This window comes from Oxyura jamaicensis, chromosome 5, assembly GCF_011077185.1.
Source record: "Oxyura jamaicensis isolate SHBP4307 breed ruddy duck chromosome 5, BPBGC_Ojam_1.0, whole genome shotgun sequence".
Taxonomy (NCBI): domain Eukaryota; kingdom Metazoa; phylum Chordata; class Aves; order Anseriformes; family Anatidae; genus Oxyura; species Oxyura jamaicensis.
In genome coordinates this window covers 30,039,890-30,066,354 of record NC_048897.1, presented here as the reverse complement: position 1 = coordinate 30,066,354, position 26,465 = coordinate 30,039,890, and the positions used below count along the sequence as shown (strand labels likewise).

Below are 26,465 nucleotides of genomic sequence, written 5' to 3'. Positions count from 1 at the left end.
CTTCTTGCTTTGTTTATTTTTGAGTTAGTATGGCAGTGACTAAGAAGAACAGCAAGCTTCCATGGTCCAGGGAAAAAGAAAGAATAGCTTAAAAACTGAAAGCCACTTCCCACGACGAGGAACAAGTCAGGATGGAGGAGTCATTGATATTTCCTTCTTGAAAGAATGAGATCAGAAACAAGTCTTCTCCACACACATGTACACCCTCTTCCCTTTTAATCACACACTGCCAAGAGTTGCTGTGGGGGCAGGCTGGGAAATGTGCCTCTTTTCTGGGCTGGGCACATTAGCAAGGTTTGAGGAGGAGGACAGAGCCTCTTAAGAGGCTCCTCTGATTTTTCCCATCTATCAGCTGGGCTCTGAGCAGGCTCACCTGAAGAAATGCTGTTTATCTACTCCAGCAGGATTGGACTGAGTACTCTCTAAAAGCAATCAGTTAGGATTCACACTGATAGTCCCAAAAGATGGCTATTAACCCAGATGTAGTGCTGTGGCATCAAATCTGTGTTAATGTCTCCTGCTCTGCCCAAGGCTGGCTGTCTCAGCCTCCCCATGTAGTCTCTAGAGAGGATGAGGCTGGGTCTCACTGGGGGCCAAGTAACCCAGCCCCTGATGCAGAACTTGGTTTAGCTTTACACTGGAGAAAAAAAAAAAAAAAAAACAAACAACCCTGGCCAGCAAGGTTGGTCCTCCAAAAACTTTTGTAGGAACCAAGACCCTTTTCTGCACAGTACCAGCAGTTCAGGGGGCAGGAGAGGGCTGGAAGGTGATGTTCAAGTCCAGGAAAGGGGTCTTTGTTCCCATCTGTGTTGGGTGCATACCTATAAAGGAACAGTCTCTCCAGGGAGGAAGAAATCCATTTTTCCAGAGCTGGAGGGTTCTTGCACTTCAGTGTAATGTCCAAGGTATACTCCTCGCCTCCTGTGTGTATGGGTACCAAGAACAAGCCACATCCCACAATCAGCACCTCTGCAGCCTGCTAGACAAAACCCAGGTGGGTAATTCAGCCTGAAACAGGGAACTTCCCCTGCTCTCTTCCTTAGTTATTTGGCAACTGAGTTGTCCACACTGTTTTCCTCATAGATTTCAGGGCCCTCTTCCTGGCCTCTGTTGACAGGAGGTTGACCGCAGAGGGACAAGGAGCATTTAAGGTTTTGCAAGTGACACAGCACAAGCCCAGTGCATGGGACAAGGAGCAGAGGAAACTTTGGTATAAATGCCTGGTGCTCCTCTAGTCCTTTGTCTGCTGGGTCAACTTTTTACTGCTTGCACCCCTACCTTTTAAATAGGCTTTTTTCTTCCTTCTTTCTCTTTTCAAGTGTCTTTTTAGTGCAGTAAGCAGAATTAGATACAAGCAAGGCCTTTTGCACTCCACATGGCCTGGGAAGCCAGCACTGGCTGACCCAGATTAACATCCCCTCACTTTTTCTTGACCTGCTCCAGGATTAACAGCTACCAGCTCTATCCTATCATGACCTGCACTGGGTTAGGCCTGCAACAGGGAATTCTCTGAAAAAAAAGAGATTGCGTGCACCCAGCCTGGCTGGCCCTGTGGCACGCAGCAAGCAGAGAAATGCTGGCCTCTGCTGGTTGGCAAAGCCTCACTGTACATCCACCACAACGTATGGGTGCAGGAATCCCTGCATATATGCTATGAGACAGCAGAGGTGAGCAGGGAAGGCTTTCTTATAGGAGGCTTCCTGTGGGAAAGCCCTAAATGCTCTGGGCCACAGGTGCAGGTTGAAGTGGAGGCGAGCCAAGCGAAGTATTTCTCATGGATGGGCTTCAGGATTTTGCTTTCCACCAAGTCTGGTGAACAGAAACCCTGTTTTGTTCAAAGTTTGCCTTTTGGAAAGCCTGTTTTTCCACTTGGTACTCTTCTGTAGGTAACAAGGTAAGGCTTGGAAGTGCTTTGTGGTGGGGAGCAGTCCCATTCTTAACTGCAGATCATGTCTACCCGTTGGTTTTATCGTCATATGCTCCTTTCGATGCTCCATAGGTTATTCTTCCTGAAGCCTGTCTAGTGCTTTTGTGTTACGCCAAGGACATTTATTCCGAGTTGCAGTTTTTAATGTTTTGCAAGGACTTGGACTTCATCATGCAGGGCTCAATGCATGCACAATTACAGCACTCATGAGGACAGATAATAGCACAGATTAAAGATTAAGGGCCCAGCTTCAGCAAATGCAATCCTTCTGATTGCACTAGCCATACGCTCTCACAGAAGGGGCTTGTGAGAGTGCCCTGGCATTCTGCATTATCTCCAAGAGCACTGCAGCTTTGTCCTTCATGCAGAAGAGACAGCTTCCAACATATCCCCACCACTTAGCATCAGACAGGGAGCTACCAGCTTTCTGAATTGAACCTGAAGCCCCTAGCTGTCCCTCACAGTTCAGATCCCCAAACCTACTCCTGGCTAGATGCTGAAGGGCAACCCAAGCATCTCCCAGTAGCAGTGGTGTGAGAACCACAAGCTGTGAGACAGTCTGTAGCCTGTAAAGATCATGGGGCGAGAAGGCTGGTACAAACTAATTTTAGGCTTCTCAGAGTCAAAAGCCTGGCATTTTTTTTCCCGAGTTACTGACAACCACCTTATACAAGCCTGCTCCCAAAACAAACATGCTCCAGAGCCATTTTCCCAGTGGGAGTCATGCCTACACCATTACTACTGGGAAGGACTCATCCCCCAGGTAGTGAGCAGGATTTTCCACATATGGTGGGAAATAGCTGCATGCAGATTAGCAGCTCTGGAAGTCATCAGCAGTTGGGTAAAAAGGCACTAATTTGTTTTTGTCACTATTACCCTTCTGTGCATACTGGTGCTTTTTTTTGCAAGCGTATATCATGCACTGGTCAGATGCCAGCAGTCACTAACTACTTTAAAAACATGTTTCAATTGGCTTTATCTGAATCCTTGTCCATCTAATCAGTCAGTGCCTGGATTTAGATACCCTCCTGGGATGACACAGGCTTTAATATAGATCCTCCAGGCACAGTGTTTGGCAGCACACTCTGCCATAACAAGGCAGCTGTGATCCATTCATGAGTAAATCACAACACAGAAGAGTAAAAAACAACAAACAACCATCTAGAAGTTATTTACCAGACAGGCCACAAAATGCCACCAGGCTAGTGCAACTCTTATTTGAGTATGCCCTAAAGAAACCCTGTATAACCAACCTTTTTGAAAAAAAAAGGTTGCTTTTCTTTTGCTCTTTCCCTCCAGGTTGAGAGGCTCCATGTTGCTAAACAGCAGCAAGCACCAACAAAGCAGAGGATGCATTAGGACTCTGCCAAGCTTTGCTGCAGGAGTGAAGAACTACAAAGCTGCTGGCAAATTTCAAACCAAGCTGGCATAAAGTCCCTATGTGTTTTATGAAAATGGACCGTGGTGTCAGGCCTCTGAGAACCCAGCTAAGTGACCCAAGACTCGTATGCTTGAGAAATTAGTTTTTTAATCTACTCTCCCATACCACCACACACATCTTAAAAAATTAGAACACCCTCAAATATCTGTCTGGGCATGGAGCTGGGTGCTTATGCTCTTCAGTGACCCTTCTACTTCTCACTCTTCTTGTAATTTGGTTTATACATAGTCAGAGATGCCAGTGACAAAGGCTGTCCCTCTGGGCACAGACCTTATCTAATCTTCTTTTCATGTGTCAGTTCGGGCTTTTTGTCGGGATGGGTGTTTATATGGTCTTATTCCTACTGCTGGCTTTCTGAGCTTCTGATTGGAGTTTAAATTGCATCCTGGAGTGGTGTTAACATAGATCATAGGAGGCTTGGATTGGAAGGGATCTTAAAGATCACCTAATTCTACCCCCCGTGCCAGGGGCACCCACTAGATCAGGTTCCTCAGGGCCCCATCCTACCTGGCCTGTATAGACATCCAGTTTTATGAGCTGTACAGAACTTAACTCTGGGACTCCTGCTGGGTTTGTTTGAAATCAGATAATGGATGGGATGAGACAGATGCAGTGAAACATTCCTTTAAGAAACCAGACTAAAAGATGTTTGATCATGAAAAGAGGTGCTGTGCTGTGCCATGCCATGGAAGAGAAACAGCCTGAAATGCTGGGAGGTTTTTCTATCCTTCCATGTCAGACCATGCACCTGGGAAATACTTCTTGCCTTTTGCAGATAATCCACACACTGCAGGTTTCTATACTATTTGCAGAAACACATCTATATATGAGCTCTATGGGACACCTGGGGATCTGCGTGTGCCATCTTATAGGTGTAAGAGAGAGGATTTATCCAGCCAGCTGCTGAGTGCCCTCCCATTGAACTCATTGGAGGCTGGGAGTTGAAGGCACCTTGCAGGACCTATTTAAACTTAAAAGTTATTATTATTTAATGCCTGGCTAGTATCACATCTTCCTAGCTGGCATGAAAGGAGCTATACAGTGGAAATGTAAATAGAAGGCCATTCCACCCTGCCAGAGCATTTTGCTGTTCTCAGGTGATATGCTGACTGCTTGTATTGCATTTCTTGTCTGACGTGACTGAATGTTTCCATCAATCCATATTCTTGGTGCTGGGGAGATGTAAAATTAATCTCTGTGCTTAGTTTGGCACATCTGAGCAATTCAGTGAAAAGGAATTTTTCTTTATTAGAGAGGCAGTTCTGCCACCATGGGGGAAAAGGCACAGCTGAAGCTGCTAAGAAAGTTAAAATTTAATTTTTATCTAATATTAAAAACCTGAGTACACCAAAGTCCCTGGGTAGCCAAAAGGCTAAGAGGTTTGACTCAGACTAAGTTCAGTGCTTAGAACTACAGAGGTATGACTCACACTAGTGTTAACTCTTCATCTCTGTTAGATCAGAAACCTAGCCTGAAGGTTGTAGAACTGTGCATGTGAAAAAAGGGAACTACTGTGGACAACTAAATGCAGTAATCGAGGTAACAGGAAAAAAGTGCAACAGCAAGCACAGAGCACAAGGAGCTGCAGCGCGGAGGAAACTGAGCACAGCCCTGGCCAGCAAGGAGACCAGAAAGGAGACCAGGGATGGATGGTATAATGTGTGATATGCTGCTGAGAGGTGAGCCGGGGCCTCGGGAGAGAGCTGAGATACAGATGCTTGACAATCCTCTTAGCCAAATTAATCTACCTTCTGCCTTTCTTCCCTGATTTTTGCAGCCCAGATGATATTTCCCTTCTGTCAAGGGATAATAATCATTAACAGATGCCCAGACTTCATATTCTGCTCATCAGGGGCTTTGATTTCCTCACAGTTCCTCTTAAAGTAATTTCATCTTTAGTTTCCCAAAAACTCAAATCAAGAAAGATCAGACTAAAAGGGGATTCTACTTGCATGCATTTTTTTGGACAGCTGTTGGTAAAACCAAGTTGTGATGTTTTAAGTATTTGATGATGAAACTAAAGCAGTCTGCCTATCTCCAGCTTGACTAAACATAATCAGAAGGCCGTAAAAATAAAAATACAAGCCAATAGAATACACCCCATGCTGTTTCAAACTGCAGTAGTTCCACAGTCACTTAATTCCCATGAAGGCTGAGTTATTGGATTTTTCAGTACAGAAGCAGAGCTGGTAGTTTCTTATCTCTGAAATTTATGGATGGGATTGGGGCAGGAAGCAAATACGAAATGCCTCATAAACTAAACTGAATTTCAGACTCGTGAATGTGTGCAAAGAAATTCCCCCATCACGGATTGTTTGTTTTATGCCACAATTCAGCTTTCCTTGGTACACCCTGAGGAAAGTGAGCATTAGCTCTCTGAACAGTCTGGGTAATTTTGTCTCTTCTCCAGCGATGATCCAGTGATGACAAGGCTCTTTACACCAGGTTAGCATGTCCAGTGACCCATTAACCAGTATTAAAAGTAGGTGTTAAATGCTGCCAGCTGCAACACCACTTATTGCTCACATTTAGCTCAGGTCTTTCCTAGAGCAAAGTGAGCTGCACTTTTGGCGTGGACCAGAACTGCACAAAGATCTGTGTGATTTATTCCTATGGGCAGTCTCAAAGAACAGGTAATGAACTGAGACCACAAGCACTCTTCTCAGAGGGTCAGCCCCAGAGATGCATCTTGGTGGACTGGAAGAGGAGTAATGGCAGCATAGTGCATGGAAAAACCTGTACAACCCTCACGTAGCACTCCAGCTCTGTCAGTTTTAATGGGGCATCTGAAGATGTGAACATCCTCATAAATGGTGCAGAGCCTGGGGGTAGGAAACTTCAGGCTTCGCTGACTGCTCTGGAAACTGAAGATTTTACTTCCTTTCCCACAATAACTTACTGTGATCTTTGCTTAAAACCTGTGTGAGTAGCAACATCTGCTTTTCCTGATACATCCAAAAGGGCTCTCCACCAGCCTAGCTCTCAGCCCTGCATACCCAGGCAGATCAAACACAGTGGCAGTCTCAGTGCACACACTGGGCTGTAAAGTGCGAGGGGCTCTCACCCTGAGGGTCCAGAAAATTCCTTTAGAGAAACCAACCCAGCACTTGCCATCAGGATGGTATGAAGTCTTAGAAAGAAATGTCCTTACTTGTTTCACTGAATGAGGTTGGATCAGACGAAAAGAAGAGGACGTCGATCAGACCAGAGGCTGGACCACCACGATATTGCTTTAGTGTGTTTAAAGCTCTGCCAAAGAAGAAAACACCCAGGTTATATGCACAGCATAAATTCCTTCAGAGATTCCCATGCCCATTAGGGGTCAGGGCAATGAACCCCAGTGAAAGATGTCTGTGGGCACACCAGACTAATTCTCATTGCTGCATCTCCTATCCCTCACTTGCTCATATCCCCTGTACCCGCCGTACGTTTCCGCTTTCTACTCTTGCTTTGGTTTGATACAGTCAGACCCTGTGCTGAGCCTTTTCATTGCGTTAATTCATCGAAGTGCTACTCAGTTCTACTGCCTGGATGGAGAAGGTGCTACACAGAATCCAGTGGGCACCACAGCTGTCACAATGTGGGACCAAAACAGGTAACTGACTGGGGGATGTGGGGCAGGGAAGGAACAGACAAGAGCAGGACTGCACCAGCCAGCTGGTAAATAAATTTAGGCTGTTGTGATACAGCCTAAGTGTCACAACAGCCTGTGGCATGAGATAGTTGAGTTATCTCATTAAGGAGTACAGGCTCCCTCAGTAGTCAGCAGAAAGAGAAAGGCACATCCTGAAGGTGGATAGCTCTCCTAAGTGGAGGTGCCACAGGAGTACAAGGAGTAAGATGGGAAGGAAGAGAATCTGAGACTAGTGAAGCAGACTGATATCAGTCGCAGAAGAGGTCTCTGAAAATAAGCCTGGCAATTTTCAATTGGCCTTTGCACTCCTGAGCGGTGATCCCAGGTGAACTGCACCCTCACAGCCCTTACTTTTTCAGCCTGTTGTAGGTGACATCGTTGGCTAATTTCAGCAGGCGGTAAGAGCTCTCACGGTCCAAGCTCAGCATGCCATCTCGAGATTCCTCAAAGGCAACGGTGACTGCTTTGGAGGTGACACGTGTTACAATGCCAGTGGAGAGGGGATCGCCCTGGCCGACTGAATCATAAAGCCCCAAAATGTCACCTGCAAAGACAAGTTAGAAGACAGAGCATGAAGTGGAATACATATTTTGAAAAGAAGTTCTTTGGAGGAGACCAGCATGGTTCACTGGAGACAGTGGGTTCACCTACACCAGCCACAGGACTAGTTCCACGTTTTTTGCCAAGGTCAGTATTTGTATCAAGCCCAAAAAAGAGGAAAATATCCTTCCCTTTCATGGTAGCGCATGCAGCAAGAGGCAAGGGAAAAAGCTATTAGCAGTGAGAAGACACCAGGTAACAACTAACCAGCTGCCTTCTAATCTCCATGCACCACAAGGCTTGGAGATGACACCAACAGTGCTCCCCACAGAGCTGCACAGAAAGCCAAGATGCTTTCACATGGGCCTTGGAAAGACCTAACTTCTCCAAACTCCCAAACTGTTTTACATTCATTTTATCATTCAGTAATAGCCAAGGAGGGTGCACGACAACTTGTGCCTCCCAGATGACTTCTCTACACGAGTCAGTAGAATTAAGAAAGATGAGATTCACAAGGACTCACTGTGGCCTTTCTGTTCTTCACAGTCACATCAAGATGGGACCAGTCAAATTATGCAGTGCAGAGGTGAAATGGAAATTTTAAGCAGGATGCCTGACAAGTGGATACCTTAGCTGAGGCTCACATTCATTGAGGACTAAATCTCAGATTTGCAAAATAAGGGAAGCTTGCCTCAAGAGTCAATTTAATTTCACAAGTCAGCAGCTTGGAGGCCTGGCTGGTAAAAAAATGCGTCAACAAACTGAACTGTGACACTTCAAAACAGTACCACAGATGAGAAACAGTCCAGTTCCAATGCATTTGCTTAGCAAACTAATTGATTGAGCAAACAAAACCAAGTAAAGGACTAAGCTAAACCAGTAAACTATCTGGTGCAGCCAGCTTCACTCTTGTAGACCAGTTTTGCAGAGTGCAAGGCAGTATCATTATTGCCTAAGGAAAAGAGGAAAAAGGTTTCTGCAGGAGGAAAAAAAAAAAAAAGAGGGCTTTCCTTGCGGAGTCACTTGGAACTATTTCATGGTCAAACCCAACTTTTTTCAAGGGATGAGTCTGTGTACCTGGCCACAGCATGGCAGACTGGGTCCTTACCTTCCTCAGATAGCAGTAGCAGCTCAGCTCTTTTCAAGGAGGTGATGGCAGAAGGTGAGACAAGTCAGAAGGGCACTGGCTGATGTGCTGGTAATTCTGTATTTCTCTACTGCTTTTATTCCCAACAGAAATCCAGGCATGTCAACTAATACACATGCCACACTCTTCACCTCTTTCTCACCAAAAATAACAGTATGGGGAAGGGAGGACATATGGCAGCTCAGGAAGGAAAAGGAAAATACACTTTTCATTTTGAAATTAAAGTATAAATAACAAAAGCTCCTTACCTACCCCAAGATGTAAGCACATACAAAGAGTGCCACGAAATCTTTAATGACAAGAGAACAGGGCTTTGTTTTTAAGGATTCAGAGTAAGGAAAGCCAACTCTTTAAACACTGTCACTCCTCCATGTTGCAACATACATACTTATAAAAAGCTGAGGGAGAAAGAGGACATTTTTCTATAGATTCATCTTCTACCCATAATGTTTTCTCCTTTCCTTTTTGCATCAATTGCTCAGTCTTTACAAGTGTCACATTAGAAAGATGTTAGGAAGAATACATTGGTCGTCTGTCACCTCACCTACTTCCCATGAACAGGAATAGCACTTACCAGGCCCAAAACTGTTATAGGGCAGCTCAGCATCTGAATCATATTTTCTAGGCTGAAATGTCACAAGCAGCCGCCCGTAGAGGCCAGTTCTCTGGTTGGTAGCTTGGAGCTTTAGCAAGCAGACACCTCTGCGCTGCAGTTCCTTCAGAGAGACGTTTTCCTGCCAGGCCCTGGAAACCACACACAGGCATGAACACCATTTGCCAGACTGAGGCAAATTCAAAGCTTCAGAAGACAAAGAAAAAGACAAAGGGATGGAAAAAGAGCATGACAGCAAAAGAGACATTAGGTCCCTGAAGTGTTGGCTTACACAACCACTTGGTAGCGATTTAACTGGATTGGCTTCTACAAAATTATTTTGGGCAATGGGGTGATGCTCACTGATCCTGAAGAAGAGGTTTATATGATTTTCCTCTCTCATGTCTGGGTGTGAAAAGGAAGCTGCTGCTCAGTTAACCCAGTCCCATGAGCCATGAGAGAATAACCCAAGTTTTCTCCTATCACATATAAGCTCTGAAATGGAAGATTTGCTCTTTTTTACATGACGTGCTGCTAATCCCTAACAAATACTCCACAAATGCAGCTGCACAGGTAAAAAGGAGTGGGTATCTTGCACTGATGTGCAGACTACAAGCGACTAAGGCACGAAACACGGGCAGCAGCTTTGCAGCCTGCTCTCCTTTGGACCCAACGCCTGCCACAGCAGCGGGGCTCACCCCACAGTCTTACTTGGGGGTCTTGGTGGGTTCTTTATTTTTGTATGGATTGACACAAAAATAAAATCCCCCAAGTTTATCCCCTTTAGTCTCCCAGTTTGTTTTATTGTTTCTAGGGAATTTTAAGCATCTGGGCAGAGCAGCGTGGGGGCCAGGGGACTGCAGGCTTCCAGCAGCTGCTGGGGTCTGGGAAAGAGAAGAGCAGCCCCAAAATGTTGCTGGAGCAAGCTTCGATCCTATAGATGTCAGCAAGCCCTAAAGGGTGAGCCAAACAGGGATCTATAGGAGTGAGCTGGTGGTATGGGTGAACCCCATATGTAAGAGCAGGTGCTATAGGGTGACTGTGGCTGGGTTTCCCATTGAGCGGGCTGTACATAGTGAGTACAGCACCATTTCCTATAAGAGTCTGTAAGGCCCAGCCCAGCCAGGCTTCCCATAGGAGACGAGATCCTACAGGAGCCAGCAGGATCTCCTGTATGTGGCAGCAAGTCCTACAGAGGTAAGCCTGGCAGGGATCCCCATGGCTGCGAGCAGACCCTATAGGGGCGACTCCAGCCCATTTTCCTATGGGGTGAGTCTTTCCTAGGGGTGCCAGCAGACCGTATAGGGGCGATCCCAGCAGTTTCCCCACGAGCAACGGCAGGGCTCGGGGACCACCTATGGGGCCGATGCTACCTGCTCTCGGCGAGCTCTGCCTCCCGCTCCTCCCGGAGCAGCTCCAGCTGCCGCTCCGCCGCCGCCTCCACCGCGGCCGCCGCCATCATGGCTCCGCGGCCGCCCCTTCCGCTACCGGGGCAGGGGGGCAGCGAGATGGCGGCGGCCGCGGCCCGGCGGCGGGCGGCAGGTGAGGGGCAACGGGGACGGGGTCGGTGGAAGGGGGGATCCCGGCTTCTCGGTCCTTCGCAGGGCGGCTGCCCCCCGGGGGTGCTCGGCTGAGGGGTGGAAAGGAGGAGCCGGGGCGGGTTTGTAGGCAGGTGTGGGGCTTTGGCATGGGGGTTGTGCTGTGGGCTGCTGGAGCCCTCGTCCTGTGAAGGTTTGTTGTCTAGGGTTATTCGTGTGCTCGCGAATATAACCTCGTGTAGGAGCAGGTGTAGGAGCAGTAAACGCAAACCTGTTGCAGCTTCCAGGTGGCTGTTGTCCCTCGGTGTTGTGGCATCTGCATGGAGGCCACATGGCTAGGGAGCTCCTGGCAGAACACCTCCAGCCTGTTTTTGGATGGAAACTCTCTAAGGCTCAGTAAGAGTTGCTGAGAATCGCCTGATACATGCTATACAGGAGTTTCTGTCCCTGTTTTGGGGGCTGAGAGGGCCGGGAGGGATCCTTTTGGCAACATCAGTTAGTGCTCAGAATTAAGGGAGTGCAGAGCAGAGTTCAGACCACTTGCTCTCCTATACCTTTTGGTCACACTGTCCTTTAAAAGAGGTGGAGTGCTCGGAGCGTGTCTCTGTGAAATTGTTGTGTCCAGCTGGATGTGTCACTTGCAGGAGGAGACCTTTCCCCTGCTCTCATACAATGCTGCACGCAACTGACAAGTCTTTTGTATGTTTTCTTTTTCCTTCCATCTATCTTTGCTTATTGCGATAAAACTGAACAAAGCTTTTACAGGCAGAAAATGGTACCAGCACTGTGATGTTTCCTTCGACATTGCTCTACTGTTCCTCACTACAGCCTAAGAATCCAACAGTTGCTGCTTGTTTTTAATTCTTTTTTTTCCTCTCTCCTTTTTAGCTTTCTTGTTTTCATCTGCAGTTCGGCACCAGAGTTCCCAGAGCACAGCAGCGCAAGAAAGGTAATGTCAAATGACTCTCTGCTTTGATTTTTGCCCCCTGAAATGCTGAGCTTCTGTGGGAGAGTGGGGAGATGGGGCAGGAAGGGCTAGGGGGCAGCTTATTTTTCCTTTGAAAGAGACACTATTCAGATCCCACTGTCTGTCTGTCACTTCCTGAAAACTAGACGCTGCCTACCCTCAGTCATCTTTGCCGGAAGGCCAGTTCTATTGATTTGTGAAATTAAGTGGCTGAGTAGAGAGACAGGTAACTAAATCCTCCATTTAGCAAAGGCTGCAATGTAGCTTAGTATATAGTAAACAGCAGAGAAGCCACTCAAGTCAGGACATTGCAGACTCCCCAGCTGCAGAAGGGGCCTCAGCTGACACTCATCTTTTTTGGTACAGGTGGTCTATTACTCAGGCAAGGTTTATCTCCTGGCCAGTCTTTACAGTATCTGATAAATATTGAACTTGCACTGCACTCTTTATGAATTGTAATTAAGAGAAGTTGCTGTAAGATACCAAGCCAGAAAACTTCAGGCTTCGTTAATTTCAGCGCTTCTAGAACTGCTTGTTTGTATCTTTATTTTATTTCTTCTGCTGGGATCTGTCACCAAAATACCTGGATAGAGCTGCAGGCTGTGCTGCTTCTTGCTTTAACCAGAAGGGGACACTGCAGAAATAAAGAAATCCTGTAAGCAGCATCTGGGAGAAATGACGAGATTCATTTCCATTCACTCTGTCCTGATGAAGAGTGCAGGGGGTGGTCTCTTCCCGCTGGTCCTCGGCGTGTGGGAACACAGTTTGGATCTCTGCCTCCGTGACGCAGCATACAATGTTATTACTGCAACAAACCCACAAAGCCTTGGGACTAGCAATTTTTTATATAGAAAGTGTGGATCTCAGCCCACAGGAAATTCCCAGCTTTCAATTTGTGTTGGAGATGGTATTTACTGAGCAACACCTTTCTCTTCAAATTATAGAAACCAGGAGCTCTCTGATCATCTCAATGAGATCCAGGGTGAATCTTCCTGCCACGGACTAAATCTGAGATTGGCTCTATGGTATCATAGGTCCTTGCCTAAAAAAGAACTATAATCTGATGCCTTTCAGCCGTGTGTCCTGTTCTGAGTAAAGGCATTTGGCACCTCTCAGGATAATCTCTAAATGTAGCTGTATTGGCATCATGCCTCCTTTCCCTGACCACTGCGGTGTGTGCCACAATTCTGATGAAAGCACTGCATGTGCAAAGTGCCGTCCCTGGTTAGAGCGATGCTTTTCTCTCCAGTGCTTCTTTGGGAACAAATCAATAGTTTTTGGAACCGGCTCTAATGCAGAGCAGTAAACAGCTGCCTCTGGTGCTCCTCCTTGCTGCTCCTTGACCTAGAGATCCAGAAAAACAACTAATTGCAAGCAAGGGCTATTCACATTTTTTTCTGCTCCCACTCATGCTGTGAGTTTCATGTAGCATTTTATTTTTCAATTAACACCCTGTGGCACATTTGAGCAGAGTTAATTGTTGTTCAGCTCTGACGTTTTAAACAGGGTTCTCATGATTTAGTGCTATCTGCACTGCTGTCAAGAAAGGCAGCATACTGTCAAGAAAGGCAACGAATACCTGCACTACCGATGGCACCAGGGCTTGAGGCAGTAAAGAATTAGTTCAGTTTTCAGTCAGGGGATCCCTCCCAGTGATATTCTTGAGAAAAGCAGAAAGAATCCAGAATGACAGCTAGTAGGAACGTGTAACTGGCTGCTAGCTGAAATACCCCTGGCTGTTTTCAGTCTTCCATTCTGTGTCAATGCCATGGCCTGCTTGCTTTCAAGCTCCCAGTTTTATTCTCTAAACTGGAGGTATCTCATGCTGTGACAGCCATAAACCATTTACAGTAAGTAAGAGAGCAACAGCCAGGTGTAGAAAGTAGAGCAGGCTCTAAGTAAGATCTCTTGCTGGGGAGGTTTGAGCCGTGATTGATCCCTTAATTGTGGCAGTGCCAAAAGATCCTAAAAGGGTCATGTTTGTAATGCTCAAGACTCCTCCAGGATGATCCCCAGGAAGGCTTTCAGGGCAAAAGTGAAGTCTTGAAATTGTGAGGCTCTTGTCTTAGCAGTATGGTTGCAGAGTGTTTTGAAAAGAGACATTATAAAAGCAATTTTTTATTAACAACAGTGGAAGCTACTGTTTCAAAAAAAAAAAAAAAAAAAGGATTTAATTTGCATCTTTTAGAAAAATATGTTGAGAAATGATGTTTGTGCTTGGCTGGCTAGATTTGAGACAGCGCGTGCTCCCACTCACTTCTGTGGTCCACCTGAACCATGGGTCTAAGAAGTCTTGTTAGATCCCTCTGCCAGTCCCTCCCCAGAGTGGTATAGGTTGTTGACAGACATCATGATAGCACAGAAGAGGCTCTGGGGCTAAATGGTTGTTGTATTGAATGCTGAATTGCACCTGGGGTGGGAGAAGCCATTCAGGGTACACAGCTGAAAGTGACAAAGGAAGAGCAGCCTCGTAACTCTCCTGTAAAGAACCCAGCTGTGGTCTTAAGACCCTCTCAAAACTATCTATTTAACAGAAGAGCATTACAAATAGAGGAAAAAAGGATGCATGAGTCATTCATGTGTAGCGCTTGAGGCGGATTTAAAGATGCTCATTAGCCCTTTCTCCCCGTCAAAGGCACGTTGCCTCCTCCCGGATGCTCTCTGCTACTGGATAACTGCAGGGCTTTGTACTTGGTACTGAAGTGGGATGAGGAGCATTTATGTCTTCAGCCTGTCAGCTGTGGTGGAGGTAATTTGTACATACATACCTAGAAAAGCTTAAGAGCCTTTTGTCTAAAACTCAAGTGCAAGCAAGGGTTTGGGTAGGTCTGATCCCGCTGGAGGTTGTGATAAAATCCCAGTCTGTAGAAACAAGGCAGTGGAAGTAACTGGTGGTCGCTGAGATCCACCGTCACTAGCACGTCTAGCTGTAGATGCCTGAACATCAGGGAAAAGCAATAACTCAGCTTAGGTGAATTTTGAGTTAATTTTCAGTTGGTTTCCTTCTGAATTCTTTCTTTGTTTCACACTATTTCAAATAACATTCTGAAGTGGAAAGTAAAAGAACTAAAATCCATTTCCCCCATACTGAAATTAATGATAGATGGGTGTAAAGCAAACCAGCAACTGAGGCATTTATTGCTTGTACTTAAAGCTTGCTGGCATTCATGGTGGACCTGAATCATGTTAAGCTCTGGGTGCAGTGACTGTGTGGCAGAGAGTTTGCGGGCTGAACTCAGAAATGAGGCCAAGTGTTTTCTGCATGTGTGTGATCAGTCTTCTGAGCTGGGCTGCAGCTTCGGCACCTTTGTTGCATTTCTTGTGGAAGGTCTGGGGACTTTGCCATATCCAGTGTCCTCCATTGGATTAAGCCTTAGGGAAGTAACATTGCTTTTGTCTTGCCTGACAATCTCTATCCACAAGACTTAAGACCTGAATACAAACCCTCACCTTGTTTGTGAGCTCCTACGAAGTGAAATGTGGTCTGTGGGAAATTGCCTGCTGGTGTGAGTGTGTTTTGGGGTGAGCCTTTCATACAGACAAATCGTCAACTCTCCTGTACAACTTCTGCTCCCCTACTGGAAAACCACTTTCTGCTCCATCTCCAGTTTCCTTTACCTTCTCTCCTCTCTTTGTGGTTTGCATTCCTTGGCAATATCTGTTTCCTACAGATGAATCTTACCTTATCGTTCACAGACTTGTTGCCAAAACATCTCTAACTTCACCACCATGGCCTGAAGTGAAGCTGCCAGATCCAGCAGAAGAAGCAAAGTATCATGCAGGTAAAGGTCTCAAAGCTCCAAGTGAAGACTAATGCTCTGTTACTGCCATTCGTGGCCTGACTGAGCATAAATGATTCGAGCTACTTCTTGTTCTTTTAATTTTTGTCTTCTTTCTGGCATATTTTAGTGTCACTGGCCTCATGCTCCAACTGCTGGTATTAGAGACTTGGGTAGATCATGAAGCCTCTTTAACGCGTGACAGCCTGACAGGTCATAACGCTGCCAAAGGAAACTTACCTGATGTGATGTGTTGCCACCTGAAGTGTGAAACATGCGTTTTGGACAGGAGGAAACAACTATTTTTCCTTTAGCAGATAAAGCAAAATGCTAAAGCCAGCACAAGCAGTTGGATAGTGGGCACATCAGAGAGCTGGTATTTTGTAGCAAATAAAACAGAACGCTAGAGCCAGCATAAGCAGTTGGGTAGTGGGCACACGACAGAGCTGCAGAGGTGTGACATAAGGCAATGAGCAGGTGGTAAGTGACACTGTTTAGTGAATGTATTCTTGTCCTCACATCTAGTCAGGACTGTTGAACGCAGCCAGTGGTCCTTCTGAAAGAAGCCCCCGGGCTCCTTTTTGGGAGGATGACTCCTGAGCAGTCAGCCTCCCAGATCAGCGAGTGACGTGCACGTAGCTGTTCAGCAACCTTTCTCATCGCTTGGTCTTACTACAACATGTCAGGCTTCCACTTGTTACGACCACACACACGAGTTCCCCATGGTAGGTGGGGATGTGAAAATCGAATACAGAGATGTGCTTAGCCTTATATTGCCCAGGTGGGGCTGTTGTCATCCAGACTGTGGTAGAGGTAGCCTGGAAGGCAGCACGGGCACAGGATGTTTCTCAGAACTGGGGAGTAATGAGCCCCAGTGGGTGAATCTCCCTTATCGTGGTGGAGGTGGGCAATTAGCAGTTGCCTGCTTTATGCAGGAAATGAGCTCCTGTGTTTATTATCAGGCTGTCCTACTGTATTGTTCCCTTAGACTCTGGGACCTCTATGAAAGGCACCTGAAAGGACATCTCTAAAGGCTCTAGACTGGAGAGACCCAAGAAGTGAAGGAAAGTAGATCTTGTACAAGGAGACAGTGACAGGAGAGAAGCAGAGCTATGTCTGTATTTTTGCAGATGATCTCCCATAGCATAGCTAAAACGTGTTAATTACTGTGCAAGTGATGTGCTTTGGAGAGAGCCTCTTGCTCCAGGTCTCCTCTCTGGCTTCTTTTTTATCCTGCTTTTCATTTCCTCTGTGCTCCTGGGACTGCTTAAGTGACGGATGAGTGTTCTGTCCCAGAGCATGATTTGACCCAGCAGTGAACCATAAACTGCTCGGTTTGATTTGCTGACGCCCTGTGGTGAGCAGGGTCCCACGTTCCTCTGACTGCTTCACATGGGATCCTTGGGGCCATTGTGATTTCCGTGCTTGTAACCTCCTACTGTTTATGAGCTTGCATCATTATCTCCTGGCTGTGCTTATCCAAAGCATGCAACAGCCAGAGCATTTGAATTCTGCCTTATATTCTCTTTCTGTCTGTGGAAACAGCCATGGATATTTTAGGAAGGGTCGCTCCACATGGTGCTAAGATACAAGCCGTACTAACAATCAAATGTACGATGTACAAGTGTACAATGTTTCCTGTCTAGAGATATTTGGAAGAGTTATCGCCAGCTTCAGAGCCCAAGTACATGGAAGAACACATACCTTTTTCAGTTACAAAAAGATGAGAGAGCCCTGTGGGTAGAAAGTTGAAATTTGACAAGGCAATAACCCTTGTTAGAGCATGACTACACGTGTTTATCTGGCTAGGGGAAAACTGTAGGTCAGCACTTCGAAATTTTGGCTTTGAAACGCTGGCCACAGGACTGCTCGTATACCTGGATCAGCAATTTGGAGCTGGAAGAAATTTATCATATCCCATTGTGCATTGGGGGTGTAACAAAGAGAAGGGGATCGTACTTTTCTGTGCACTTTTGGTAGCGGACCACTCTGAGTCAGAGAAGAGCACACAGTGGTCTTTTCTTCTGGAATGACAATTGCCGAAACACAGAAACTAAGCTCCTCATCTCAGTGAGGACTGCAGTAACCACTGTCTTGCACAATCATTTCTATTTTCACCTCTACCTATAATAGTTTGCTTCTGCTGAGTTGAAACTTGGACACTTTCAGAGTGTTCCTGTAAGGGCTGGGTTTGGTTTGGTTGCTAAATTCTTGTCTGTCCCAAATGGTCGTTATGTTGTGTTTACATTCCAAGAAAAACAAAACAAACAAACAGAAAACGATTCAACCACTTCTGAGGACAATGAAGAAAACCCAATTTTCCAGTTATAGCAAAGTTCCTCTTTTTGTGAACGGCTCGAGGTGGAAGGCTGCTATTTGGCAGGGGAATGGCACTCATTAAGAAATACCTTTTGATGTTCCCATAAAGCTTGGTTTTGGCTTCACTGCACAGGAAGCTGATCGCAGAAAACTGGGTTATGTGCATGTGCTGTGCAGGACCTCGTCCCTGGAATTTGTGCTGCTCCTGGCACCAGCTCTGGGTGTGTGTGCATGTATAGGAAGAGCTTTTCTGGCAGTCTCTCCTGATTTTGCTGCAGGTACAAGTTCTCAGGCCAGGCTTTGTTAATATTCATGGAGCCATTTTTCCTGCGTACTTTGCAGGACTCTTCTTGATGCTCTGGGGCACCTTACAAAGTATTTAGGGTCCTAGTCCTAGTATTACTTGGGAATTGAGGATAGCTCCCTTCCAGACGTAGGTTGCGTGTTGACAAGCACTCTCTTCTGGAACACTTTGTATTTGAATACGGTGCCTTTTAGGATGCCTAAGATGCAAGCCGAGAAATGAACAACCTTGGATTGACTGCACAATATATACATAAGTGTTTACTTCTGCGTGTTTTTTTTCCAGCAACTAAAAGGCAAATACCTTTGTGAAAGGATGGCTCACACCCTGTAGAAAACAACATTGCTGTTGAGCCTCGCTTAGAAATTCCCAGACAATAACAGTTTTAGGGGGAGTGCAGTGTGGCTGAATTAATTTTGATCAGCTCTTCACACCTTGTTGGGTTTTCTGCTCTGATTTCTTCCCTGATGTTTGCCAACAGAAGTGGTACAAAAGGTGAACAATATGATCGCAGCAGGGCAGTACGGAAGGCTCTTTGCCGTGGTCCACTTTGCCAGCAAGCAGTGGAAAATAACCAGTGAAGACTTGATTATGATGGACAACGTGCTGGAGGCTGAATGTGGAGACCGAATCCGGATGGAAAAGGTAACGTGCCTTGTCTACAGTGCCTGTGATCCCCATGCTGTGCATGGGGCTGGAGCAAATGGCGCACAAACATTCCATGAGACAAAACCAAGAACCAGTTTTAGAAAAGCCCTGAAGAGCTCCTGTTGAATCTCCTGTTCTTACTCCAGCTGCTTGCCTTAGTTTTGTTCCAGTCTCAGTTAAGCTGTTAGTGATAATGTGATTTCTGTCGAATGTGGTTGGAGTGAGTTGTGCCAGACTCTGTTAGGAGATGGATTTCTGTTCTACTAGCTTCATCCAAAAAGAAGAGAAAATTACAGTTGTTTTTAGAGACGGCAGCCGAAGATTGTGTTTACCTTGAGACTGCAACACCCAAAACACTGACAGTGCTCCCAGAGGAACTGTCACTGCTCCGTGCTTTATGAGATCCTTATCATGCTGAGTGTCTTGGGTGGAGGGAGGGATGGTGCATGCAGGGGAGAATTGCCAACATGCAATTCTATATGTTTATCCTTAGCCATGCTTAACTAGCAGGAACTTGTAGAGGCTCGTTAATCCAAATCTTAAATGAAAGACTGAACTGGGATTCATGTAGCTTAATATCTAGTTGTTAAAGCCAAGCAAGTAGTTAAGGAGAGACGGGTGGTTTTTCTACTTCATCCATTGCTTTGAAAGTCCAGTTTAGAGGCAACTTTTTCAGTCGTGTCTTTGGCAGGTGGTTGAAATGTCCTGAAACAAAATGGTTAGTCCCTTGGTGGTGAATTCACGCCAGATGTTTATTTCTTTATTGCCCATCTTGAGGCCTCATGGAGGAGAATGATTAAAAGGTTTCTTAGAGATATGTTGCAATTGTTATAAAAAATGATTTTAGTAGCTGCCATTCATTCAGATCCCACGCAAAGGCATATTATTCTTCCCTGTATTGCTTTTCATATCTTTTACAACTGTTGGTGAGCCAGAACAGAAAAGTTCAGTGTGTTCTGATCACTGTGAAAGATACTTGTAAAGTATGTTTTAGTAGAATTAAGTTCTCCTGGAAGACTGTTTTATGAATCTGTTTCTTGCCTGTTAGCTGCCTTTTCCCTCTGTTCCTCTGTAGTAACAGTGTCAGGTTTGAAACATGCGTTTTTAAGCATTTTGGCTCCCTTACGGTGACTGCAGAATTTGGAAAATGTTGTTTGCATTTCTTCCGGGGTAATGAACCACTGATATGTCTGATTAAGTTATTTTCCCTAGGTTTTGCTGGTTGGTGCTGATGATTTCACGCTTGTTGGAAGGCCGCTCCTTGGGTAAGAGGTCTCACGCGAGAATTATCCTCTAAACTGAAGAGAAACATGAATTTATCAGCACTAGTTCTTTTCCCAGCCCCATGGGATTTGAAAGAATCACCCATAAAATGGGCTCATCAGCCTCTGCTGACTTCACCCATTACCTCAGTGCCAGGATAGAGCAGCAGTACCTATTCCTAAGGTAACTGTAGGATATTCACCTCTCTTAGGTTGGTTCTTTGTCCTCATTGTAGAAGCCTTGCACGAACTGGCAGTAAATCTTGCTCTTCAGCGTCTTTACTCCCTAACGGTGATTACAGCGATAGCCATCTTAGAATAACCCAGAAATCCTTGCCCATCCCTTAATCTCATCATTTGAGTAGTTGTGTGCTTTTTTTTAAAAAAAACACTTCCTTTAACCCATGTCTTAACTCAGCAGGTCTTCATCTTAATTTAAGAGTTCCCAGTTTTCCCTTCCTCCTAGTTACATGACTCCAGCAATCACAGCCCCAGCTCCGTCTTAATGCTGTCGGACTTGCTGTACAGACTGTCAGAACATCTGGTTCTTCAGCCTTTGCTTTACCAGAAAGAAGTGGTATGTGGACTAGGTGTTGCTGTTTCAGCTCTTGGCACTGGCTGGAAGCAAAGTCATCAATGGTATGCGGTTTTCCCCAGAACGGGAGGTTTTAGTGGTAAAGAACAAGTCAGGATAATGTGGCTTGCAAGTGCTTTAAGCGTCTGGAAGCCCTGGCCGTGGTCTGGTTGCAGGCTAACCCACGTGTTTGTGTTAGCCTGAACTGAAGCAACTTTGTCAGCGGATGGCCAGATGAGGAGCTTGCAGATCTGAGAAATATTTCCTGGCGGCTTGTAGATTCAAGTTAGAAATACCGTGCGTTTTCAGGTGGGTTTGGCTTCTGAGTGTTTTCTGTGTTAGCAGGAGGTTGTCCATGTTTAAGAGTTATTGTTAACATGTTTGCATGTTATCAACGTTTGATAACATGACTTTAGCTGCGCTGGTGGTACCTGCCTCAGGTTCCCTGTGGTAGGTGGGATTACGAGAGCTGACAGCCCTTTGAGCAGTGCTGCAAAGAGATCTGGAATGGCAGATCCTCAGGAGCCTTTGAATTGCTGCCAGACCTTGTTAGACTTGTGGAAGGGGAAATACCATTTTTAGGATCAGAAATGTCATCTTCCAGATACTCAAATAAGAGCCTGCGTTCTGCAGACAGGGATATGGCACCTCAGGTAGGATAGCAGCACCGTCCTTCACCTGGTTCTCTTAACTGGTGGCACTGGAGTGGTTCCTTACAGCTCCCCGAGGGCTGCGCTTGGCATGTGCCCCAAGAGCCAGGAGCTCCAGGACAGGAAGAAAACCATCTGTTTGGTTCCTGCAAGTGCTCTGAGCGTGCAGAAAGCCTTGTCAGTTGCTCGAGGCAGACCAAACTGCACATCTGCCAGCGCTGGACTGAACTCGAGTAACTTTGGCAGAGGGTGATCAGTGCGTGGAGGAGGCTGACCAGGCAGCGCGAAGGGCTGCTGGGGAGATGCTGTCCACCCCATGAGCTGTGGGTTCCCCAGCTCTCTGCTACGGGCTGAGGAAAGCAGAGCCCCATGTGTCGCAGGCAGTTCTTTCACATAGCTCCCCGTCGTGCCTAAACCACAAACATTTTGGAGGGCAGATAAGAGCTTGGATGCGAACAAAGGCATTTTTGGTTTTCTGTTGTTTTAAAAATAAACACATCAGTGAGTGCTTGCACCAGTGTCTGCGTAAGACAGTTCGTTACAGCTGCACTCCCTGTTCTGACTTGGAGACGGGTAGGAACTTGTCCTGTTTTGGGCAGATGGTCATGTTTTAATTTTCTGTAGCAGATACCTCCCAAGATGACACTTCTCTAAAGCCTTAAAAAAAAAAAAAATAATAATAATAATAAAAAACAGTGCAACAAAACATATCTGCGTGGCAGAGGCTATTTTGGGAACTTTTAGCTGGCTTCTACTCTGGAATCTTGGGTTTTGGTTTTGTTCAAGTAACTTGCTGTCTGGTCAGCTGGCACAGGGTATCAAGCGGTATGTGGTTGTACTTTGTTTAGCTGTATAATGCAAAAATTGTGCATTTTTAAATCTGTGGTTGGAAGCAAGCATAACTTTGGGCAGGTTTGTATTTCAAACCATCAGCTGAGTCTTCTCATCTGTTTTAGACCTGAGTGAAATGAGTGGTGCCTCTGGGCCAAAAAGTTGAGTTTGTTCCTATACAAAGTACAGCTGATGAGATTTTTTTTTTTTTCCTTTTAACGATCCCTACTTTTTCTCCTGCCACCAGGCCATTTTTGTAGTGGCTTCAGTGACAATGAGAAAGTGCCTTAGGCTCTTCCAGACAGCCAGGCTAGGATTCAGTTACCTTCTGCAAGGACAGAGGGCTCATTGACTGAAGTTGTTAACCTCTAAGAGTTAGGATGCTTTTTGTAGGGATCAGGGCTGTAGTTGGCCTGGATCACTTGCACTGCTCACTGACAATACTTTTCAGTCCAACACCCTCTGATGTTTCAGTATGAATTTTTCTGGCCTCCTACTAAAATCTGGTAGATGTCCTTTTTCATGAAATGTTTTCCTTCTGAGAGCAGCAGGCCTGACTATCTCAGACTCTGGGAAATGTGTGACCCCCTTCTTATTTTTATGGGCATTCCAGTCATACCTAAAACACTCAATGAAGATTTTTATTTTTTTTTTCTTGGGCTCTATTTTGCTGAGAACTTTTGTGTTTGTATGCACTTCACCAGCAAGCTGGCTTCTGCCCTGCCTCAGCCTTTCAGCCAGCAATTCTTGGTGTTTAGTCCCTCAGAGAGGGGGACTCCCCGGGGCCCGTTGCCCTTGAACCTTGACTTGCAGAGTGAAGCTACTGCCTTCATACTCAGCTGTGCTCAACAACACCCTTAAAGATTTGCTGGAAAGCAAATCAACATCCATAAGCAGCGTCAGGGTAGATGGTTATCTGCAGAAGTGTCAGTGTTTCTCCCCTCAGCTGAATGCTACTCCAGGCTCAGAGCAGCTAGTGTGGTCCGGCAGCGAGAGCTGTACTGGCGTAGCTTGGCTGTGCTGCTGCAAACCCTGATTCTCCTGAGAGTAGCACAGAGATTTCAGTGACTGGCTCCTTTTATCTGGCCTGGCTGCTGTCCAGTTTGCCCATGTGATCATCATTAGTGAGTTTCTTACATGCCTTTACCGTCCAAGCCTGTGAGAAGTCAGTGGGAGTTTAGATTTCCCTTTGCCTTCAGTGGACAGAAGTTAGACCCAGAAAGCAAAGCTCTCTAATTAGAGTGGCAAAACACAGCCGGCCCCTGGAGTGCAGTCTGTTTTTTTGGTTTCTTTCCTAGCCTTGCAGTGCTTGCTGTGTATTTCAGCAGTGCTGCTGGTCCTATCGTTGAATCTGGATAACACCCTTTAGCTGGGATGTCAGGGTCACCCAGTGGTCTCTTAAAATCTAGATAATCTTATGTCTATTTTCCTCTGGGCTAGTCAGTAAATGTAAATTAATCAGTTTTTTCCTCTGGCCATCTTTCTCTCCTCCCTTAAGGATTTAACCTCTGATATATACGACACCCCAGAGGGTAAATGTTAAGAGAGATGCTAAATGTCTCAAAGCCTTTGGCCTCTTAGTGACCTTGTTGAAACGGTGAGGCTAGATGGGCTTCCCTCCTCTGCCCCCTGAAGTGCAGTCGTTTGTCAAGAAAATGTTCTTTAACTGTTTCTGACAGCCAAGTGAGCATGCTAATCAGTTTTTAATGGTATTTTGCAGTGATGCTGCATGAAAGAGTGTCTCTTCCTTCTCCACTGTGGCTATTGATTGAAACTAAACCTCCCAAAGCTCTTGTCTGGAGGCTCTTACCTTCTCGGAGAGGAGGCATTGTGCAGACAGGTAGCTGGACCTCCTGCACATACCTCAGATCCCCTTGTTTTCCACCTCCGGTGTTCATCAAGTGGCAGCTAGAATTCCCAGTGCTTTTTTTCTAACTTCAGCAGGACTTCTCCTGATGCTCTACAGATTCCTTGGCTGGGCAGAAAGTGTTTATTTGTGAGTGTCAGTAAGCTAATGCAGAGGGACAAATTACTCTGATTTTAGTCAAGTGTGAAGGAAGTACGGGCTGTATTCTCTTCTTCTCCATCCTAGGGGAGGAAGCATGTTTACTTGCTGAGAATTCTCATGTGTAGTAGTGAGATTTAGAACCAATTTGAGTCTTTGAGTGGTCTCACCACTCAACCTGAACTCCCCTGGTTGCAGTGAAAGCTGTACATGAAATCCTCAGTGAATCCCTGTCCTCTCTTCCAATCTGGGGTAAACAAGCAGGACCAACCAAGAGTGGGAGGCAGAAGAGAACCATGTGGGAGAAGCAGTGACTTGCTCCAGCAGCCAATTAGCTGTGCTTCCTGCTAGGAACAGTGGGCCAAATGTTTTTGCTCAGCCTTTGCCAGAACTTCATCAGGTGAGAAAGGTGTGAAGATTTTATTCCAGCTGTCTGGGATGCTGTACAGAAGAAGGAAGGAATTCTGTGTTGACCAGCAGAGCACAGGAGAAGGGACCGTGTTTGTTTGATCTGTACAGTAAGCAAAGTAGAAAGATCATGTGAACATGCCAGGAGAATTTACCCTACTGTAATCCTACAAGTTCCTGCAGAATTCTCTTCCTGCTGCATCCTTGGCTGTTTCTGGTCTCGGGTCTCACGTGACAGAGAGGTACTGCCCTGCAGAATAGCACATCACTTGCCTGACTCATGGACAGCACCTCGAGGCTTTTGTCTTTGCACCGTGAAGGCAGCAACCTGACAGATTTCCCTTCTCCTTCCCTGGTGACTTTGTAGTTCCTCCATATCTGGGCTCTGTAAGGCAGGGTGTCATTTTTCTCCCCAGAAACCTACTCGCTGACAGGCAGAGAATGTAAATAATTGAAAGGTGGTACCTTTTTTGTTTATTTTCAAGGAAAGAACTCGTCCGTGTGGAGGCTACTGTGATTGAAAAGACAGAGTCGTGGCCAAAAATTAACATGCGCTTCTGGAAAAGGCACAATTACCAGAAGAAGAAAAGTAAGATGTAAAGAGTACAGAGCTTCCTTCCCTGCTGTTCTGTGGCTGGGTCTGGGAGAAGAGCAAACCACAACGTAGGGGTAATACCTGGGGAGGGAGATTTGTTCAGCATACCCTAGGACTCCTCATGGCACAGCACCTCTCTCCCAGCCTGCTGCCTGAGGCGTGCATGCTACATTCAGAGCACAGTGACTTTATTCCTTCTCTCCAGCACCCTTTGTTGAATAGCTTTGGAAAAGACCTTTCTCGGGGGAAAAAAAAAAAAAGAGTTCCAGGGCAGAAAAGCAATTTTGTTCTCCTTCCAAAGCCTTGAATACTGGATATTTAATCACAGATACTAACAAGCTTTAACAGTATCACGTGGCAGGCTTTTTGATTACCAGACGACTGCCCCTTCTCAGATATGACTGAGAGGGAGAAAAATTATGACTGCTCTTTGCAGAACAGACATTAAAATGTTGAGCAATCTGACACGGTCCCATTAGAGCTCTGCCTTGTGCCATACCAATGGTATGTAGCTGTCCTGCCAACGTGACACTATCTGCCAGCATACCCCCTCCTAGGCGTTGTCGTGCCTTGGCATGCCTTAGACTGATGTAGCTAAGCCTTCTGAAAGGTATGTAACAGTTTTTTTTTGTGCTATCATCTGATCTTTTTTTTTTTTTCTCTTTTCATTCTTTTTCAGTCATCACAAACCCGCAGACCGTCCTCCGGATAAACACCATAGAAATTTTCCCCTGTTTGTCATGATTGATTGATCGGGTGTTGTGTGGCTTAGGCTTATTCTTGCTTTAGGCAATTATGGAAATAAAACTGCTTCATCACTGGAAACTTCTGGACTTCTTGCTATTGTCTACAATGGAAATCTATATGTCATTTATTTTTTAAAAAGCAAAATGAAATGGTTTTGTTAACTGTTATTTCAGCTTTGGTGTTGGTTTGTTCAGCGTCCTAAACAACCCCGGATCCCTTGCTAGCTGCCAAGCCGTTTCGTGCCGATAGGGTCTCCCTTTTCCTGTACACCTCTCGGAGTTCTTTAGTTTATCAGTGTCTCAGCTGAGTCTTAAAAATATCTGAGGCTTCACTGGCTACAGAACAAGAGGGCCATTGTCCTCCGCAGTCCCCGAGACGAGGCTCTGATCCTGGAAGGCAGGACCTAAGTCTGTAATCAGTCAATTTAGAGAGCCTGCTGCTGTGCTTAGTTGCTCATGTCCTTGCAAGTTTCCCTACCCTGGGACTGTGAGTGCGCTTAAGGCTAGCGGAGAGGAAGGCATGTTTAGGTGAGCTGATTTGTCCTCTGGAAACACTCG

General features: G+C 45.9%; 2 protein-coding genes across 3 annotated transcripts in view; one reads left to right on the top strand and one right to left on the bottom strand.

The window, feature by feature from the left end:
* Window positions 1-10,772, bottom strand: part of IGHMBP2 (immunoglobulin mu DNA binding protein 2) — a 41,889-nt gene extending 31,117 nt beyond the window's left edge. Inside the window, exons 1-4 of the mRNA XM_035327331.1 lie at window positions 10,655-10,772; window positions 9,264-9,433; window positions 7,354-7,546; window positions 6,520-6,617 (exon numbers count right to left, since the gene is read on the bottom strand). Of these exons, the coding sequence (XP_035183222.1) occupies window positions 6,520-6,617; window positions 7,354-7,546; window positions 9,264-9,433; window positions 10,655-10,743 (550 nt within the window). The 5' untranslated portion in view covers window positions 10,744-10,772. The remainder of the gene's footprint in view (window positions 1-6,519; window positions 6,618-7,353; window positions 7,547-9,263; window positions 9,434-10,654) is intronic.
* A 2-nt stretch (window positions 10,773-10,774) lies between these two features.
* On the top strand, window positions 10,775-25,990 carry MRPL21 (mitochondrial ribosomal protein L21). 2 transcript variants are annotated; one of them, XM_035327337.1, is made up of 7 exons: window positions 10,775-10,823; window positions 11,708-11,768; window positions 15,483-15,568; window positions 18,670-18,833; window positions 20,049-20,101; window positions 25,052-25,155; window positions 25,841-25,990. In XM_035327337.1, the coding sequence occupies exons 1-7, from the start codon at window positions 10,790-10,792 to the stop codon at window positions 25,903-25,905; spliced, it is 567 nt and encodes a 188-aa protein (XP_035183228.1). In that variant the 5' UTR covers window positions 10,775-10,789; the 3' UTR covers window positions 25,906-25,990. The 2 variants fall into 2 exon arrangements, with proteins under 2 accessions (XP_035183228.1, XP_035183230.1); XM_035327339.1 differs by lacking the exons at window positions 10,775-10,823; window positions 11,708-11,768 and adding an exon at window positions 14,491-14,535 and having other exon boundaries at window positions 25,841-25,986.
* Window positions 25,991-26,465: the final 475 nt, after the last annotated feature.

Bases quoted from the DNA above. Each gene is read 5' to 3' on its own strand.
- MRPL21 (XM_035327337.1), top strand. From the start codon at position 10,790: ATGGCGGCGGCCGCGGCCCGGCGGCGGGCGGCAG. The intron at 10,824-11,707 runs GTGAGGGGCAAC...TCTCCTTTTTAG, and splicing joins GGCCCGGCGGCGGGCGGCAG to CTTTCTTGTTTTCATCTGCA. The intron at 18,834-20,048 runs GTAACGTGCCTT...TATTTTCCCTAG, and splicing joins ACCGAATCCGGATGGAAAAG to GTTTTGCTGGTTGGTGCTGA.